The sequence below is a fragment of the Gobio gobio genome (assembly GCF_949357685.1).
Source record: "Gobio gobio genome assembly, chromosome: 10".
NCBI lineage: Eukaryota > Metazoa > Chordata > Actinopteri > Cypriniformes > Gobionidae > Gobio > Gobio gobio.
The window spans coordinates 54,995,216-55,012,172 of record NC_137116.1 but is presented as its reverse complement, the minus strand read 5'-3'; the positions used below and the strand labels follow the sequence as shown (position 1 = coordinate 55,012,172).

The 16,957-nt window shown below is 46.2% G+C and overlaps 1 protein-coding gene across 1 annotated transcript in view; it reads left to right on the top strand.

The window, feature by feature from the left end:
* The window catches only part of LOC307133246 (clustered mitochondria protein homolog), a 60,324-nt gene that overhangs the window by 34,120 nt on the left and 9,247 nt on the right, over positions 1–16,957 (top strand). The window contains exons 17-19 of the mRNA XM_079828169.1: positions 6,746–6,830; positions 8,286–8,439; positions 8,508–8,647. Coding sequence (XP_079684295.1) covers positions 6,746–6,830; positions 8,286–8,439; positions 8,508–8,647 — 379 coding nt within the window. The remainder of the gene's footprint in view (positions 1–6,745; positions 6,831–8,285; positions 8,440–8,507; positions 8,648–16,957) is intronic.

The window sequence follows — 16,957 nt, the reverse complement described above, 5'->3', positions numbered from 1 at the left end:
GAAGACATGATTGTCGTAAGAGTTTAATATACATATATATATATATATATATATATATATATATATATATATATATATATATATATATATATATATATATATATATATATATATATATATATATATTGTTGTGGCACCTAACGTTAGTTGCTTTTAATTCTTCTGTACCACATTTTGAAGCCAGTCTAACTGCAACCAGTATTTGAAACACGAGCAAAACAAAGTCTTCTTTTTAAATGTTTACTTCCAAAAAAATTAAATTGTACATAGACATGGTACGCACGGTCAAAAAACTGTGTTGCTTCCAACGTCTCTAACTTCAAACTAAAAAACGAACTATACATCCAATGCTATGACGTAGTGCTATCTGACTGGAAGCTCAAAATACTGAAATGTTATCAGATCTAAACATTACTAAATTATGCATTTTAAACCAATACATTTCTTATGAATTTTCATGAAATATATATATATATATTTTTGTACTGTTTTTAAACTAAATTATTATTTCAGATGAACTAGTCCTTAAGTGGCTCTTACATTATCCGGCCCCTAATTGGTTAGGCAGGAGGACTAAGCAATTATAAACTTAAACACTGAGAGCCAAACAGTTTTTAAATGTCCATGAACAATCAACTTGTTTCTTCTTTCTTCACTCTTCTAACATCGCCTCTTCCAATAAGCACAGTTTGTTTACAGGCCTTTCCAGAGTGTTGGTCTTGGTCTTTATCTTCACTCTTCGTACTGTTCCATAAGAGTCCGGCAACGTTTCAACTACCTTTCCCATGAGCCAAGAGTTCCGTGGGGAAGAACTGTCCACTAGTAGCACAACATCTCCCGTCATGAAGTTTCTTCTTGGCTTTAGCCATTTCTGGCGCTCCTGAAGAAGTGGAAGGTATTCACGTGTCCATCTAGTCCAAAATAAATCCACAAGATACTGAACCTGCTTCCATCTCCTTCTTGAATACATGTCATCTTTGCTGAAAATCCCTGGAGGCATGTTGGGTTGAGATTTCAACAGCAACAAGTGATTGGGTGTTAGAGGTTCTACGTCATTCACATCATCTGAAAGCGTTGTAAGCGGCCTGCCGTTGATGATGCTTTCGACCTCGCACATTATTGTCAGAAGACAATCATCGTTCACCGCTTGCTCTTTCAAAAGGGAGTTAAGGATTCTTCGCACAGTCCGAATTTGTCTTTCCCAAACCCCGCCTTGGTGCGAAGCGGCTGGGCTGTTGAATATCCACTTTATTCCATTTGGTTGCAAAATCATTTTCCATCACAAATTTCACCGCTTGTAAATTTTGAGCATCACTCATCATTGTCTCTAACTCATTTCTTTTACTTGTCAGAGTTCCTAATGTTCTTCTTCTCTGTGCAATGCACCTCTGCAATCTCTCTTCTAATGCCTTCTCTGTCAGCTTATGTGACCTTCTCTGTTCCATAGTGTCTTTGATACATCTATGTTCATCTTCCTCAGCCATCTTACAAACTGCAGAGTTAATGCTCTAATTGTATGCAAACGTTTCAAGCACTTTCTTCAAAAGTACTTTTCTTAATAAACCGAGTGCAAAACAACTTCTTAAAGATCGCCATAACTCCGCATTGACTGGATCAGAGCTTTCTATCAGCATACGTTTTGCAGGGAGAAATTTATATATTTTCGTTCTCTTCCAAACTCACTCATTATCTTCGTGCATCCAAAACACGTTTTTCCTTGACAATCCACACAGGTAAGAAGTAGTTTTCGTTACCTTATCTTTGAGAATGTCACTTCAGCGCGCAGCGTCACTTCTCACTAGCCATAAGCTAGCGGGGCATAGAAAAGCTCGATAAGCAGCGGCGAAACTGCGTGCTCGTTTCGGTCCGTCGCGGCTCACTGGTGCGTACAGACCCGGCAGCTCGTCTGAAGTTGGTTATAGTTAAAGTCCGATCCGCTGCTTCCTCAACCAGCAACAATCTAGCCACGTCCTCTTCGTTATCCAGGTAATCCAGCGTAGCTTCGTATTAGCGAGTTTTTTGACTAATGTTGTGGCACCTAACGTTAGTTGCTTTTAATTCTTCTGTACCACATTTTGAAGCCAGTCTAACTGCAACCAGTATTTGAAACACGAGCAAAACAAAGTCTTCTTTTTAAATGTTTACTTCCAAAAAAATTAAATTGTACATAGACATGGTACGCACGGTCAAAAAACTGTGTTGCTTCCAACGTCTCTAACTTCAAACTAAAAAACGAACTATACATCCAATGCTATGACGTAGTGCTATCTGACTGGAAGCTCAAAATACTGAAATGTTATCAGATCTAAACATTACTAAATTATGCATTTTAAACCAATACATTTCTTATGAATTTTCATGAAATATATATATATATATATTTTTGTACTGTTTTTAAACTAAATTATTATTTCAGATGAACTAGTCCTTAAGTGGCTCTTACATATATATATATATATATATATCATGATGATGTATTTATTTATATCTTTAGCTTAATTGCAAGGCAAGTTTATTTATATACCAAATTTCATATATGGCAATTGCTTGACATAAAGTGAGAAAGAAAATACAAGCTATTAAAAAAGTAAGAACTAGAAATAAAATGATTTAAGTTAGAATTGATTACCAGGAGATGAAAAAGGTTCATTAAATGGGATTGGGATGTTGTCTTTTATTCTGGACGGCAAGGGCAGTGATTGCATGTATTTTGCAGTATTAAACACGTATTTATATCGATTTCATCAGGCTCCGAAAATTCCACAAAAAGAACACAAAGAATGGCCTTCTCGGCTGCCATAGTTACAACTCTTGCGTCAACAGAACAGGGTGTTCAACGCAGCACCGTTACCGTTTAAAAAACGTTTTGCAACGTTTTGTCGGGGCTGAACGCAGCCCAGGTGTGTGTCTGGAGTTGAACATGTGATCTGGTGTGTGTGTGTGGAGTTGATCATGTGATCTGGTGTGTCTGGAGTTGAACATGTGATCTGGTGTGTGTGGAGTTAAACATGTGATCCGGTGTGTGTGGAGTTGAACATGTGATCTGGTGTGTGTGGAGTTGAACATGTGATCTGGTGTGTGTGTGGAGCTGAACATGTGATCTGGTGTGTGTGGAGTTGATCATGTGATCTGGTGTGTGTGGAGTTGAACATGTGATCTGGTGTGTCTGGAGTTGAACATGTGATCTGGTGTGTGTGGAGTTAAACATGTGATCCGGTGTGTGTGGAGTTGAACATGTGATCTGGTGTGTGTGGAGTTGAACATGTGATCTGGTGTGTGTGGAGTTGAACATGTGATCTGGTGTGTGTGGAGTTGATCATGTGATCTGGTGTGTGTGTGGAGTTGATCATGTGATCTGGTGTGTGTGGAGTTGATCATGTGATCTGGTGTGTGTGGAGTTGAACATGTGATCTGGTGTTTGTGGAGTTGAACATGTGATCTGGTGTGTGTGGAGTTGAACATGTGATCTGGTGTGTGTGGAGTTGAACATGTGATCTGGTGTGTGTGGAGTTGAACATGTGATCTGGTGAGTGTGGAGTTGATCATGTGATCTGGTGTGTGTGTGGAGTTGATCATGTGATCTGGTGTGTGTGGAGTTGATCATGTGATCTGGTGTGTGTGGAGCTGAACATGTGATCTGGTGTGTGTGGAGTTGATCATGTGATCTGGTGTGTGTGGAGTTGAACATGTGATCTGGTGAGTGTGGAGTTGAACATGTGATCTGGTGTGTGTGGAGTTGATCATGTGATCTGGTGTGTGTGTGTGGAGTTGATCATGTGATCTGGTGTGTGTGTGTGGAGTTGATCATGTGATCTGGTGTGTGTGGAGCTGAACATGTGATCTGGTGTGTGTGGAGTTGATCATGTGATCTGGTGTGTGTGGAGTTGAACATGTGATCTGGTGTGTGTGGAGTTGATCATGTGATCTGGTGTGTGTGTGGAGTTGATCATGTGATCTGGTGTGTGTGGAGCTGAACATGTGATCTGGTGTGTGTGGAGTTGATCATGTGATCTGGTGTGTGTGGAGTTGAACATGTGATCAGGGGCCTCATTTATAAACGTTGCGTACGCACAAAAGAAGGCGTACGCCGCTCTCTACGCAATAATTGGTATTTATAAAAAGCAAACTTGACGGGAAAATGTGCGGTCCTTCACGCAAACTCTGACCCAGGCGTACGCACAAAAACGGGTGAAATGAGAAATGGCGACACCGTCGGCAGATGGAAGAAACACGTGAAAGTGTGTGAAACTATAGACCGTTGTGTAAAAGAAATGGCTATGCCTCTCATAAATAACATTAAGACTTCACAAAGCAAGTCTTACAATGAACAGCCTACACGAACACCCGTTTGATCGATCTGCAGTGTAAAACAAACAAAATCAAACGAAAATTACAACATAAATGCAAATTAACACATATTTGCAAAAAGAAAAGTGAAATATGTTCTGCAATAACATTGGCATGTTATGCATTGCAATTCATCCTCATAAATGGTAAACAACGAAATAGCTAATGTACAAAACTGATATTCTCGTCAAGTGTCCGTCTGGCGGAGCAGATAGATGCAATTAGACAGATAGATAGATAATTAGGGAGATATATAGATAAATAGATAGATGTATTAATTGTCCACTGGGGAAAGTTGTTTTCATAGTAAAATTTCTTCATCAGCTACGTTCATGGTATTCATGCATATGCCTTTAGTTTTATTTTTGATAAAATGACGTATGTCTCAACCATTCAGAAAGCTGCAAGACATTACATTTGCACGGAACTATTTCCCATTTCCACGTAGATTATAACCGACATCTGTAGCTTGTCAGATTCAATTAAATGGATGGAAATAAAATGCCCATCTCAATGCGTAATGACGCACAATGGCTGATCTTGTGCTCTAGAAGATGTGGCGAATGGAAGGATTCGGAGTGAACGCATCTTCAGACAGCAAGAGGACACACTCTGGCGATGGAGCACTAGACGCTTTTTTGCCTCGACTTTGATGTCCGATCATTTCTTTTTTATGTCGGCGATAGTCCGAGGTTGTGAGGCTACAGCATTTACGGCGTCTGCAACCTTTTGCCACTCAAGTGTCTTTTTGGCATTAGTAATGCCCACACTGTGCCCTCCAAACAACACTTTTCTTCTCTTTTCAACCTCGCCAACGATAACTTCTACCTCACATTGAGTGAAGTTACGTTTTTTTTTAATTTCCTCTCTGTGTTTGCCATGATTTCGCAACCTATGAATATTAACTTGTGGGCGTTTCACGGACTATTTATGGGCAACTATGGGCGTGACATGAAGCCGCAAAAGCTGCGCTACATTTAGAATTGATTGTGATTTATTAAGGGAAAACTGCGTAGGATGTGCGTGCGCACGGTTTTATAAATCCGAATATTTCTGTGCGTACGCACGTCCTATGTTACATCCGTACGCCAATTCTGACGCAAATCCTACGCAAAGTTTTATAAATGAGGCCCCTGGTGTGTGTGGAGTTAAACATGTGATCTGGTGTGTGTGGAGTTGATCATGTGATCTGGTGTGTGTGTGTAGTTAAACATGTGATCTGGTGTGTGTGGAGCTGATCATGTGATCTGGTGTGTGTGGAGTTAAACATGTGATCTGGTGTGTGTGGAGTTGATCATGTGATCTGGTGTGTGTGTGTAGTTAAACATGTGATCTGGTGTGTGTGGAGCTGATCATGTGATCTGGTGTGTGTGGAGTTAAACATGTGATCTGGTGTGTGTGTGTGTGTGTGTGTGTGTGTGAGCTCCAGTGTATCAGCGGCGCTCATTAACCCGGTGAGAGCAGCCTTTCCTCAGCCAGTCCTTCTGCCGCTGGCTCTGATGACCTGTGGTGGTTAAACATCAGATATAATTCATCTTGTGCTGATCTAACGGCCCATCTTTGCTCTCATGATCATCATTTGTTGTTTTGACTGAGGGCAAAGAGAAGTTTCATCACTTTATTCTTTAGGATATTTAACTTTACCATTGTAGCCACTAGCACTGACTTTGTTTGCTTTATTTATTGTACAGCTTCTTATAACTTATAATTTTATAATGGCTGTTATTGATCACACATAAACACGACATTTAACAGAAACAGGTTGTGTTATATATTTTGTTTGTTATAAATACACATGCAGTGAAGATGATGTAGGCGTTGCCTGGACCACATGTGTGTGGCTATTAATGTTTAATATATATATTTAATGAAAATGAAAAGAGGCAGAGTGGTGTTTTATGACATATTTCTCCTGGAGCGCCTTAAACGCGCGTCTATTTCACTTCAAACACACGATTTACACACATGTCCAATTCACTGTGAATGGATTAAAAATGTTCAAAAGTCCGACTAGACGAGATTTTGACGCTCTATTCGCGTTACGCAGGAATGAGAGAATAGTTCCTGCCATATCGGCCTAGAAAATCTTAACTTGTCATTTCCCGTCGGTCTTAGCACACGATGAACTACAGAAGAGTCGAGTTTTAAAGAGGAGAAATATGGAAACTCTTTGGTCATTTTTGAGCGAGATGCTAACGGTCTAATCAGATTCAATGAGCTATGCTAAGCTATGCTAACAGTGCTAGCACCAGACCCGGAGATCGGCTGAATGAAAACACTCAAACTCAACTGTTCAACTCTAGAGGAGACGAGAATGAGCCTGTTTTCACTAATAGTGGCGTTCCTTTAACCCTGTCACGTGTCTCAGAGTGACTTCTTAAAGGCTCATTTTCTGCAGGTCAAATGTGGAGCATCTCGTAGAGCAGTACGGACTCCAGAAGATGTCGTTGCTGAGAGAGATGTGCTTGAAGACTGGCATTCAGGTACTGCGCTTAACCAAGCAAAGTTTGTCATGATTAAATATAATCATTATATACTTAAAGGGTTAGTTCACCCAAAAATGAAAATTCTGTCATTAATTACTTATCCTCATGTCGTTCGACACCCGTCAGACCTCCGTTCATCTTCAGACACAAATGAAGATATTTTAGTGTAAAGCTGATGCTGAGAAAGGCTTCAGATAGGCCTCCATTGGCATTCAGTACATTTACACTCACAAGACCCATAAAAGACTTTTTACAACTCACCAGATTGTCCGACCTCCTCACTCACTTTCTTCCAAGCAAGATCCTTTTAATTCCTGTTTCTATAAAGTATGAAGATGTATCGTACAGCTCCGGGTATCCACATATGATTCTGTCCTCATTGTTGTCACTACTAGAGTAAGCTCCTGATTGGTTAACGCAGAATGTCTTTTTGCGTCTTTGCATTGACTTAAAGGGTTAGTTCACCCAATAATGAAAATTCTGTCATTAATTACTGACCCTCATGTGGTTGGACACCCGTCAGACCTCCGTTCATCTTCAGACACAAATGAAGATATTTTAGTGTAAAGCTGATGCTCTGAAAGGCCTCCATTGGCTCAATGCACTTTACACTCTCAAGACCCTTAAAAGGCACTAAAGACGTCGTTACAAAGTCCATCTCACTACAGTGGCTCTACAATAACTTTATGAATCGGCGACAATAGTTTTTGAGCGCAAAAAACCCCTAAATAACGACTTATATAGTGATGACGATTTCAAAACACGGCATCATGAAGCTTCGAAGCGTTATGAATTAGTGAGTCGATTCAGCGGTTTGAATCGCCAAATTTCAGCAGTTTGACACGCGATCCGAATCATGAATCGACTCACTGATTCATAACGCTTCGAAGCTTCATGATGCCGTGTTTTGAAATCGTCATCACTATATAAGTCGTTATTTAGGTGTTTTTTGCGCTCAAAAACTATTGTCGCCGATTCATAAAGTTATTTTAGAACCACTGTAGTGAGATGGACTTTGTAACGACGTCTTTAGTGTCTTTTAAGGGTCTTGAGAGTGTAAAGTGCATTGAGCCAATGGAGGCCTTTCAGAGCATCAGATTTACACTAAAATATCTTCATTTGTGTCTGAAGATGAACGGAGGTCTGACGGGTGTCCAACCACATGAGGGTCAGTAATTGATGACAGAATTTTCATTTTTGGGTGAACTAACCCTTTAATACGTTCCCACAGCTTCCTATGTTCCTTTGTTTATTTTAGAAGGTGAGAGGCGGCCATTTTCTTTTTTCAAACTCACCGACTATCAAAATAAAAGTCCCTACAAAATAAAGGACCCTAATCTAACAAACTCCAATAGCAAAATAATTTAGATTAACCTAACCTCAAAAGTGGCTCCTACTGTAGTAATATCTCCCAATATGACAGTTTTGACTGTATTTCTGAATGTCCCGCAGCTCCGCCTCAGAGAATACACTCTGGACAGCCGCAGTAAAGCGGGCATCTCTGCGGACGACGTGCTCAACCTGCTGCCCGTCATCAAGCACATCGCCATGGCAACCACAGACGCCACACGCATGTTCAAGATGGCTCAGATCAGTCTTCAGAAAGGTACCTGTGACCCGATGCGCTGTCCTGAGTCATGTGACCAGCCGTGACCCAGGCGTGTTCTCCCGCAGGATTGGTGGAGCAGGCGTACGAGCAGCTGAAGGAGGCGGTGTATCTCTACGGCCGTGTGTGTGATGACCTCCACCCTGAGGCCTGCCAGTGTCTCAGCCTGCTGGCTAAAGTGGCCTATGTGCAAGGCCATCCTGCTGAGGTGTGTGTGTGTGTGTGTGTGTGTGTGTGTGTGTGTGTGTGTGTGTGTGCCTGGCATTTTTTTGTGAAATATCAGGACACAAATGTGTATAATGACATGGGTATTACAAAAAGAGGGTGAAATATGAGGACGTTCCCCATGTCCTCACTTTTCAAAATGCTTATAAATCACAGAATAAGTTTTTTTCACAGAAAGTGAACTGCACAGTCTCCTGTGAGGGCTAGGTTTAGGGGCAGGGTCAGTGTGTGTGTGTGTGTGTGTGTGATGGGTAGGTTTAGGGGCAGGGTCAGTGTGTGTGTGTGTGTGTGTGATGGGTAGGTTTAGGGGCAGGGTCAGTGTGTGTGTGTGTGTGTGTGTGATGGGTAGGTTTAGGGGCAGGGTCAGTGTGTGTGTGTGTGTGTGTGATGGGTAGGTTTAGGGGCAGGGTCAGTGTGTGTGTGTGTGTGTGTGTGATGGGTAGGTTTAGGGGCAGTGTAAGGGGATAGAAAATACGGTTTATACGGTATAAAAACCATTAGGCCTATGGAATGTCCTCACATTTCACAAAAACAAACATGTGTGTGTGTGTGTGTGTGTGACACCATTTGCTGACGTGTGTACCTCTGTGTGTACCTGTGTGTGTGTGTGACACCGTCCGCTGACGTGTGTACCTGTGTGTGTGTGTGTGACAACGTCCGCTGACGTGTGTACCTGTGTGTGTGTGTGTGACACCTTCCGCTGACGTGTGTGTGTGTGACACCGTCCACTGACGTGTACCTGTGTGTGTACCTGTGTGTGTGTGTGTGTGTGTGTGTGGTGGTCGTGGCCAAGAACAGGCAGGACAGGTAGTGAAAACAAAAACAGAAGTTTATTTCTTCCAACAAAATGAAGGGAAAAATTATATTCAGGGGCAGATTTCAAACAACAAACAAAACTTGAGGTATATTAACTGAAATAAACAAAAATGAAATAAGCTTAAAAATAAACCTCCCCTGTAAACAAAGTAACAACTCAAACCACTAAGGTCAGCAGGTCATGATGGTAATGTGGCTGTGCAAGACTGACTAACCCAGGCTCTTACCCACAAGGCTATAAATACCCATTTAGCCTCTACCAAACAAAAATAAAGGTAAATATCAAAATAATACCTTTACTAAATAAACTCAAACAAAATAACATTTACAACCCAATATCCAGTATCATGCCTAACATAATAGAATCATATAACCAAACATATGAAAAGGAAAATACTCAATCAAACAAAGGAATAACTGAACAAAATAAATCTAAAGATCCCTCCTAAAACAACACATGATGGTACAGTCCAACTTCCTCTGGAATAGCATAAGTTTGGAGGCTGAAGCCCTGCCTCTTCCTTTGTCTGCTGCCACATGGAATGCGGCCGTCACTCCATGGACCTCAAGTAATCTAGGACTAGGTAAAATTAAACAGCAAAGAGAAATATAAGAAGTGTGCACCCTTCTGTATATTCAAGATCTTAATAAACTTTAACTCATTTTCTTGTCCGGTGTTGTTATTATGATACAGGGATTTAAATAAAGTAACAAACATTAAATTAAACTTCAAAACTAACTAAAGGTAAAGGTCAAAATGTGAGGTGAGCTACGCACCCGTCACACTGTGTGTGACACCGTCCGCTGACGTGTGTACCTGTGTGTGTACCTGTGTGTGTGTGTGTGTGTGTGTGACACCGTCCGCTGACGTGTGTACCTGTGTGTGTACCTGTGTGTGTGTGTGTGTGTGTGTGACACCGTCCGCTGACGTGTGTACCTGTGTGTGTACCTGTGTGTGTGTGTGTGTGTGTGTGACACCGTCCGCTGACGTGTGTACCTGTGTGTGTACCTGTGTGTGTGTGTGTGTGTGTGTGTGACACCGTCCGCTGACGTGTGTACCTGTGTGTGTACCTGTGTGTGTGTGTGTGTGTGTGTGACACCGTCCGCTGACGTGTGTACCTGTGTGTGTGTGTGTGTGTGTGTGTGTGTGTGACACCGTCCGCTGACGTGTGTACCTGTGTGTGTACCTGTGTGTGTGTGTGTGTGTGTGTGTGTGTGACACCGTCCGCTGACGTGTGTACCTGTGTGTGTACCTGTGTGTGTGTGTGTGTGACACCGTCCGCTGACGTGTGTACCTGTGTGTGTACCTGTGTGTGTGTGTGTGTGTGTGTGACACCGTCCGCTGACGTGTGTACCTGTGTGTGTACCTGTGTGTGTGTGTGTGTGTGTGTGTGTGTGTGTGTGTGTGTGTGACACCGTCCGCTGACGTGTGTACCTGTGTGTGTGACACCGTCCGCTGACGTGTGTACCTGTGTGTGTACCTGTGTGTGTACCTGTGTGTGTACCTGTGTGTGTGTGTGTGTGACACCGTCCGCTGACGTGTGTACCTGTGTGTGTGACACCGTCCGCTGACGTGTGTGTGTGTGTACCTGTGTGTGTGTACCTGTGTGTGACACCGTCCGCTGACGCGTGTGTGTGTGTGTGAGACAACGTCCGCTGACGTGTGTACCTGTGTGTGTACCTGTGTGTGTGTGTGTGTGAGACAACGTCCGCTGACGTGTGTACCTGTGTGTGTGTGTGACACCGTCCGCTGACATGTGTACCTGTGTGTGTACCTGTGTGTGTGTGTGTGTGTGTGTGTGACACCGTCCGCTGACGTGTGTACCTGTGTGTGTACCTGTGTGTGTGTGTGACACCGTCCGCTGACATGTGTACCTGTGTGTGTGACATCGTCCGCTGACGTGTGTATGTGTGTGTGAGACACCGTCCGCTGACGTGTGTACCTGTGTGTGTACCTGTGTGTGTGTGTGTGACACTGTCTGCTAACGTGTGTGTGTGTGTGTACCTGCGTGTGTACCTGTGTGTATGTGTGAGACACCGTCCGCTGACGTGTGTGTGTGTGTGTGTGTGTGAGACACCGTCCGCTGACGTGTGTACCTGTGTGTGTACCTGTGTGTGTGTGTGTGACACCGTCCGCTGACGTGTGTACCTGTGTGTGTACCTGTGTGTGTGTGTGTGACACTGTCTGCTAACGTGTGTACCTGTGTGTGTGTGTGACACCGTCCGCTGACGTGTGTGTGTGTGTGACACCGTCCGCTGACGTGTGTGTGTGTGTGTACCTGTGTGTGTGTGTGACACCGTCCGCTGACGTGTGTGTGTACCTGTGTGTGTGACACCGTCCGCTGACGCGTGTGTGTGTGTGTGTGAGACAACGTCCGCTGACGTGTGTACCTGTGTGTGTGTGTGTGTGACACCGTCCGCTGACGTGTGTGTGTGTGTGTGTGTGACACTGTCTGCTTACGTGTGTACCTGTGTGTGTGTGTGTGTGACACCGTCCGCTGACGTGTGTGTGTGTGAGACACCGTCCGCTGACGTGTGTATCTGTGTGTGTGTGTGTGTGTGTGACACCGTCCGCTGACGTGTGTACCTGTGTGTGTGTGTGTGTGTGTGACACCGTCCGCTGACATGTGTACCTGTGTGTGTGACACCGTCCGCTGACGTGTGTACCTGTGTGTGTGACACCGTCCGCTGACGTGTGTGTGTGTGTGAGACACCGTCCGCTGACGTGTGTACCTGTGTGTGTACCTGTGTGTGTGTGTGACACTGTCTGCTAACGTGTGTACCTGTGTGTGTGTGTGACACTGTCTGCTAACGTGTGTACCTGTGTGTGTGTGTGTGTGACACCGTCCGCTGACGTGTGTGTGTGTGTGTGTGTGTGAGACACCGTCCGCTGACGTGTGTACCTGTGTGTGTACATGTGTGTGTGTGTGACACTGTCTGCTTACGTGTGTACCTGTGTGTGTGTGTGTGTGTGTGTGTGTGTGTGACACCGTCCGCTGACGTGTGTGTGTGTGTGTGTGAGACACCGTCCGCTGACGTGTGTACCTGTGTGTGTACATGTGTGTGTGTGTGACACTGTCTGCTTACGTGTGTACCTGTGTGTGTGTGACACCGTCCGCTGACGTGTGTGTGTACCTGTGTGTGTGTGTGACACCGTCCGCTTACATGTGTACCTGTGTGTGTACCTGTGTGTGTGACACCGTCCGCTGACGTGTGTGTGTGTGTGTGTGTGTGTGTGTGAGACACCGTCCGCTGACGTGTGTACCTGTTTGTGTACCTGTGTGTGTGTGTGTGTGTGTGTGTGTGTGTTTGACACCGTCCGCTGACGTGTGTGTGTGTGTGACACCGTCCGCTGACGTGTGTGTGTGTGTGTGTGACACCGTCCGCTGACGTGTGTGTGTGTGTGTGAGACACCGTCCGCTGACGTGTGTGTGTGTGTACCTGTGTGTGTGACACCGTCCGCTGACGTGTGTGTGTGTGTGTGTGTGTGTGACACGTCCACTGACGTGTGTACCTGTGTGTGTGTGACACCGTCCGCTGACGTGTGTACCTGTGTGTGGGTGTGTGTGTGTGTGTGTGACACCGTCCGCTGACGTGTGTACCTGTGTGTGTACCTGTGTGTGTGTGTGTGTGTGTGTGTGTGTGTGTGTGTGACACCGTCCACTGACGTGTGTACCTGTGTGTGTGACACCGTCCGCTGACGTGTGTGTGTGTGTACCTGTGTGTGTGTACCTGTGTGTGACACCGTCCGCTGACGCGTGTGTGTGTGTGTGAGACAACGTCCGCTGACGTGTGTACCTGTGTGTGTACCTGTGTGTGTGTGTGTGAGACAACGTCCGCTGACGTGTGTACCTGTGTGTGTGTGTGTGACACCGTCCGCTGACATGTGTACCTGTGTGTGTACCTGTGTGTGTGTGTGTGAGACAACGTCCGCTGACGTGTGTACCTGTGTGTGTGTGTGTGACACCGTCCGCTGACATGTGTACCTGTGTGTGTACCTGTGTGTGTGTGTGACACCGTCCGCTGACATGTGTACCTGTGTGTGTGACATCGTCCGCTGACGTGTGTATGTGTGTGTGAGACACCGTCCGCTGACGTGTGTACCTGTGTGTGTACCTGTGTGTGTGTGTGTGTGTGACACTGTCTGATAACGTGTGTGTGTGTGTACCTGCGTGTGTACCTGTGTGTATGTGTGAGACACCGTCCGCTGACGTGTGTGTGTGTGTGTGTGTGTGAGACACCGTCCGCTGACGTGTGTACCTGTGTGTGTGTGTGACACTGTCTGTTAACGTGTGTACCTGTGTGTGTGTGTGACACCGTCCGCTGACGTGTGTGTGTGTGTGACACCGTCCGCTGACGTGTGTGTGTGTGTGTACCTGTGTGTGTGTGTGAAACCGTCCGCTGACGTTTGTACCTGTGTGTGTGTGTGTGACACCGTCCGCTGACGTGTGTGTGTACCTGTGTGTGTGACACCGTCCGCTGACGCGTGTGTGTGTGTGTGAGACAACGTCCGCTGACGTGTGTACCTGTGTGTGTGTGTGTGTGTGACACCGTCCGCTGACGTGTGTGTGTGTGAGACACCGTCCGCTGACGTGTGTACCTGTGTGTGTGTGTGTGTGTGTGTGTGACACCGTCCGCTGACGTGTGTACCTGTGTGTGTGTGTGTGACACCGTCCGCTGACATGTGTACCTGTGTGTGTGACACCGTCCGCTGACGTGTGTGTGTGTGTGTGAGACACCGTCCGCTGACGTGTGTACCTGTGTGTGTACCTGTGTGTGTGTGTGACACTGTCTGCTAACGTGTGTACCTGTGTGTGTGTGTGACACTGTCTGCTAACGTGTGTACCTGTGTGTGTGTGTGACACCGTCCGCTGACGTGTGTGTGTGTGTGTGTGTGTGTGTGAGACACCGTCCGCTGACGTGTGTACCTGTGTGTGTACATGTGTGTGTGTGACACTGTCTGCTTACGTGTGTACCTGTGTGTGTGTGTGTGTGTGTGACACCGTCCGCTGACGTGTGTGTGTGTGTGTGTGAGACACCGTCCGCTGACGTGTGTACCTGTGTGTGTACATGTGTGTGTGTGTGACACTGTCTGCTTACGTGTGTACCTGTGTGTGTGTGACACCGTCCGCTGACGTGTGTGTGTACCTGTGTGTGTGTGTGACACCGTCCGCTTACATGTGTACCTGTGTGTGTGACACCGTCCGCTGACGTGTGTGTGTGTGTGTGTGTGTGTGTGAGACACCGTCCGCTGACGTGTGTACCTGTTTGTGTACCTGTGTGTGTGTGTGTGTGTGTGTGTGTGACACCGTCCGCTGACGTGTGTGTGTGTGTGACACCGTCCGCTGACGTGTGTGTGTGTGTGTGTGAGACACCGTCCGCTGACGTGTGTGTGTGTGTGTGTGTGTGAGACACCGTCCGCTGACGTGTGTGTGTGTACCTGTGTGTGTGACACCGTCCGCTGACGTGTGTGTGTGTGTGTGTGTGTGTGACACGTCCGCTGACGTGTGTACCTGTGTGTGTGTGACACCGTCCGCTGACGTGTGTACCTGTGTGTGTACCTGTGTGTGTGTGTGACACGTCCGCTGACGTGTGTACCTGTGTGTGTGACACGTCCGCTGACGTGTGTACCTGTGTGTGTGTGTGACACCGTCCGCTGACGTGTGTACCTGTGTGTGTGTGTGTGACACCGTCCGCTGACGTGTGTACCTGTGTGTGTACCTGTGTGTGTGACACCGTCCGCTGACGTGTGTGTGTACCTGTGTGTGTGTACCTGTGTGTGTGATACCGTCCGCTGACGTGTGTGTTTGTGTACCTGTGTGTATGACACCGTCCGCTGACGTGTGTGTGTGTGTGTGTACCTGTGTGTGTGACACCGTCCGCTGACGTGTGTACCTGTGTGTGTGTGTGTGTGTGTGTGTGTGTGTACCTGTGTGTGTGACACCGTCCGCTGACGTGTGTACGTGTGTGTGTGTGTGTGACACCGTCAGCTGACGTGTGTACCTGTGTGTGTGTGTGTGTGTGTACCTGTGTGTGACACCGTCCGCTGACGTGTGTACCTGTGTGTGTACCTGTGTGTGTGTGTGTGTGTGTGTGTGTGTGTGTGGGCATGTTTTTGTGAAATATCAGGACACAAATGTGTATAATGACATGGGTATGACATGGGTATTACAAAAAGAGGGTGAAATATGAGGACGTTCCCCATGTCCTCACTTTTCAAAATGCTTATAAATCACACAGAATGAGTTTTTTTTCACAGAAAGTGAACTGCACAGTCTCCTATGAGGGGTAGGTTTAGGGGCAGGGGTTGTGTGTGTGTGTGTGTGTGTGTGTGTGTGTGTGTGTGTGTGTGTGTGTGTGTGTGTGATGGGCAGGTTTAGGGTCAGTGTAAGGGGATAGAAAATACGGTTTGTACGGTATAAAAACCATTACGCCTATGGAATGTCCTCACATTTCACAAAAACAAACGTGTGTGTGTGTGACACCGTCCGCTGACGTGTGTACCTGTGTGTGTGTGACACCGTCCGCTGATCTGTGTCCCTGTGTGTGTGTGTGTGTGTGTGTGTGTGTGTGTGTACCTGTGTGTGTACCTTTGTGTGTGTGTATCTGTGTGTGTACCTGTGTGTGTGTGTGTGTGTGTGTGACACCGTCCGCTGACGTGTGTACCTGTGTGTGTGTGTGTGTGACACCGTCCGCTGATGTGTGTAACTGTGTGTGTACCTGTGTGTGTGTGTGACACCGTCCGCTGATGTGTGTAACTGTGTGTGTACCTGTGTGTGTGTGTGTGACACCGTCCGCTGACTTGTGTACCTGTGTGTGTACCTGTGTGTGTGTGACACCGTTCGCTGATGTGTGTAACTGTGTGTACCTGTGTGTGTGTGTGACACCGTCCGCTGACTTGTGTACCTGCGTGTGTACCTGTGTGTGTGTGACACCGTCCGCTGACGTGTGTAACTGCGTTTGTACCTGTGTGTGTGTGACACCGTCCGCTGACGTGTGTACCTGTGTGTGTGTGTGTGTGTGTGTGTGAGTGACACCGTCCGCTGACGTGTGTACCTGTGTGTGTACCTGTGTGTGTGACACCGTCCGCTGACGTGTGTACCTGTGTGTGTGTGTTTGTGTGTGTGACACCGTCCACTGACGTGTGTACCTGTGTGTGTGTGTGTGTGACACCGTCCGCTGACGTGTGTACCTGTGTGTGTGACACCGTCCGCTGACGTGTGTACCTGTGTGTGTACCTGTGTGTGTGTGTGTTACACCGTCTGCTGACGTGTGTACCGGTGTGTGTACCTGTGTTTATACCTGTGTGTGTGTGTGACACCGTCCGCTGATGTGTGTACCTGTGTGTGTGTGTGACACTGTCCGCTGACGTGTGTACCTGTGTGTGTACTTGTGTGTGTGACACTGTCCGCTGACGTGTGTACCCGTGTGTGTATCTGTGTGTGTGTGACACCGTCCGCTGACGTGTGTACCTGTG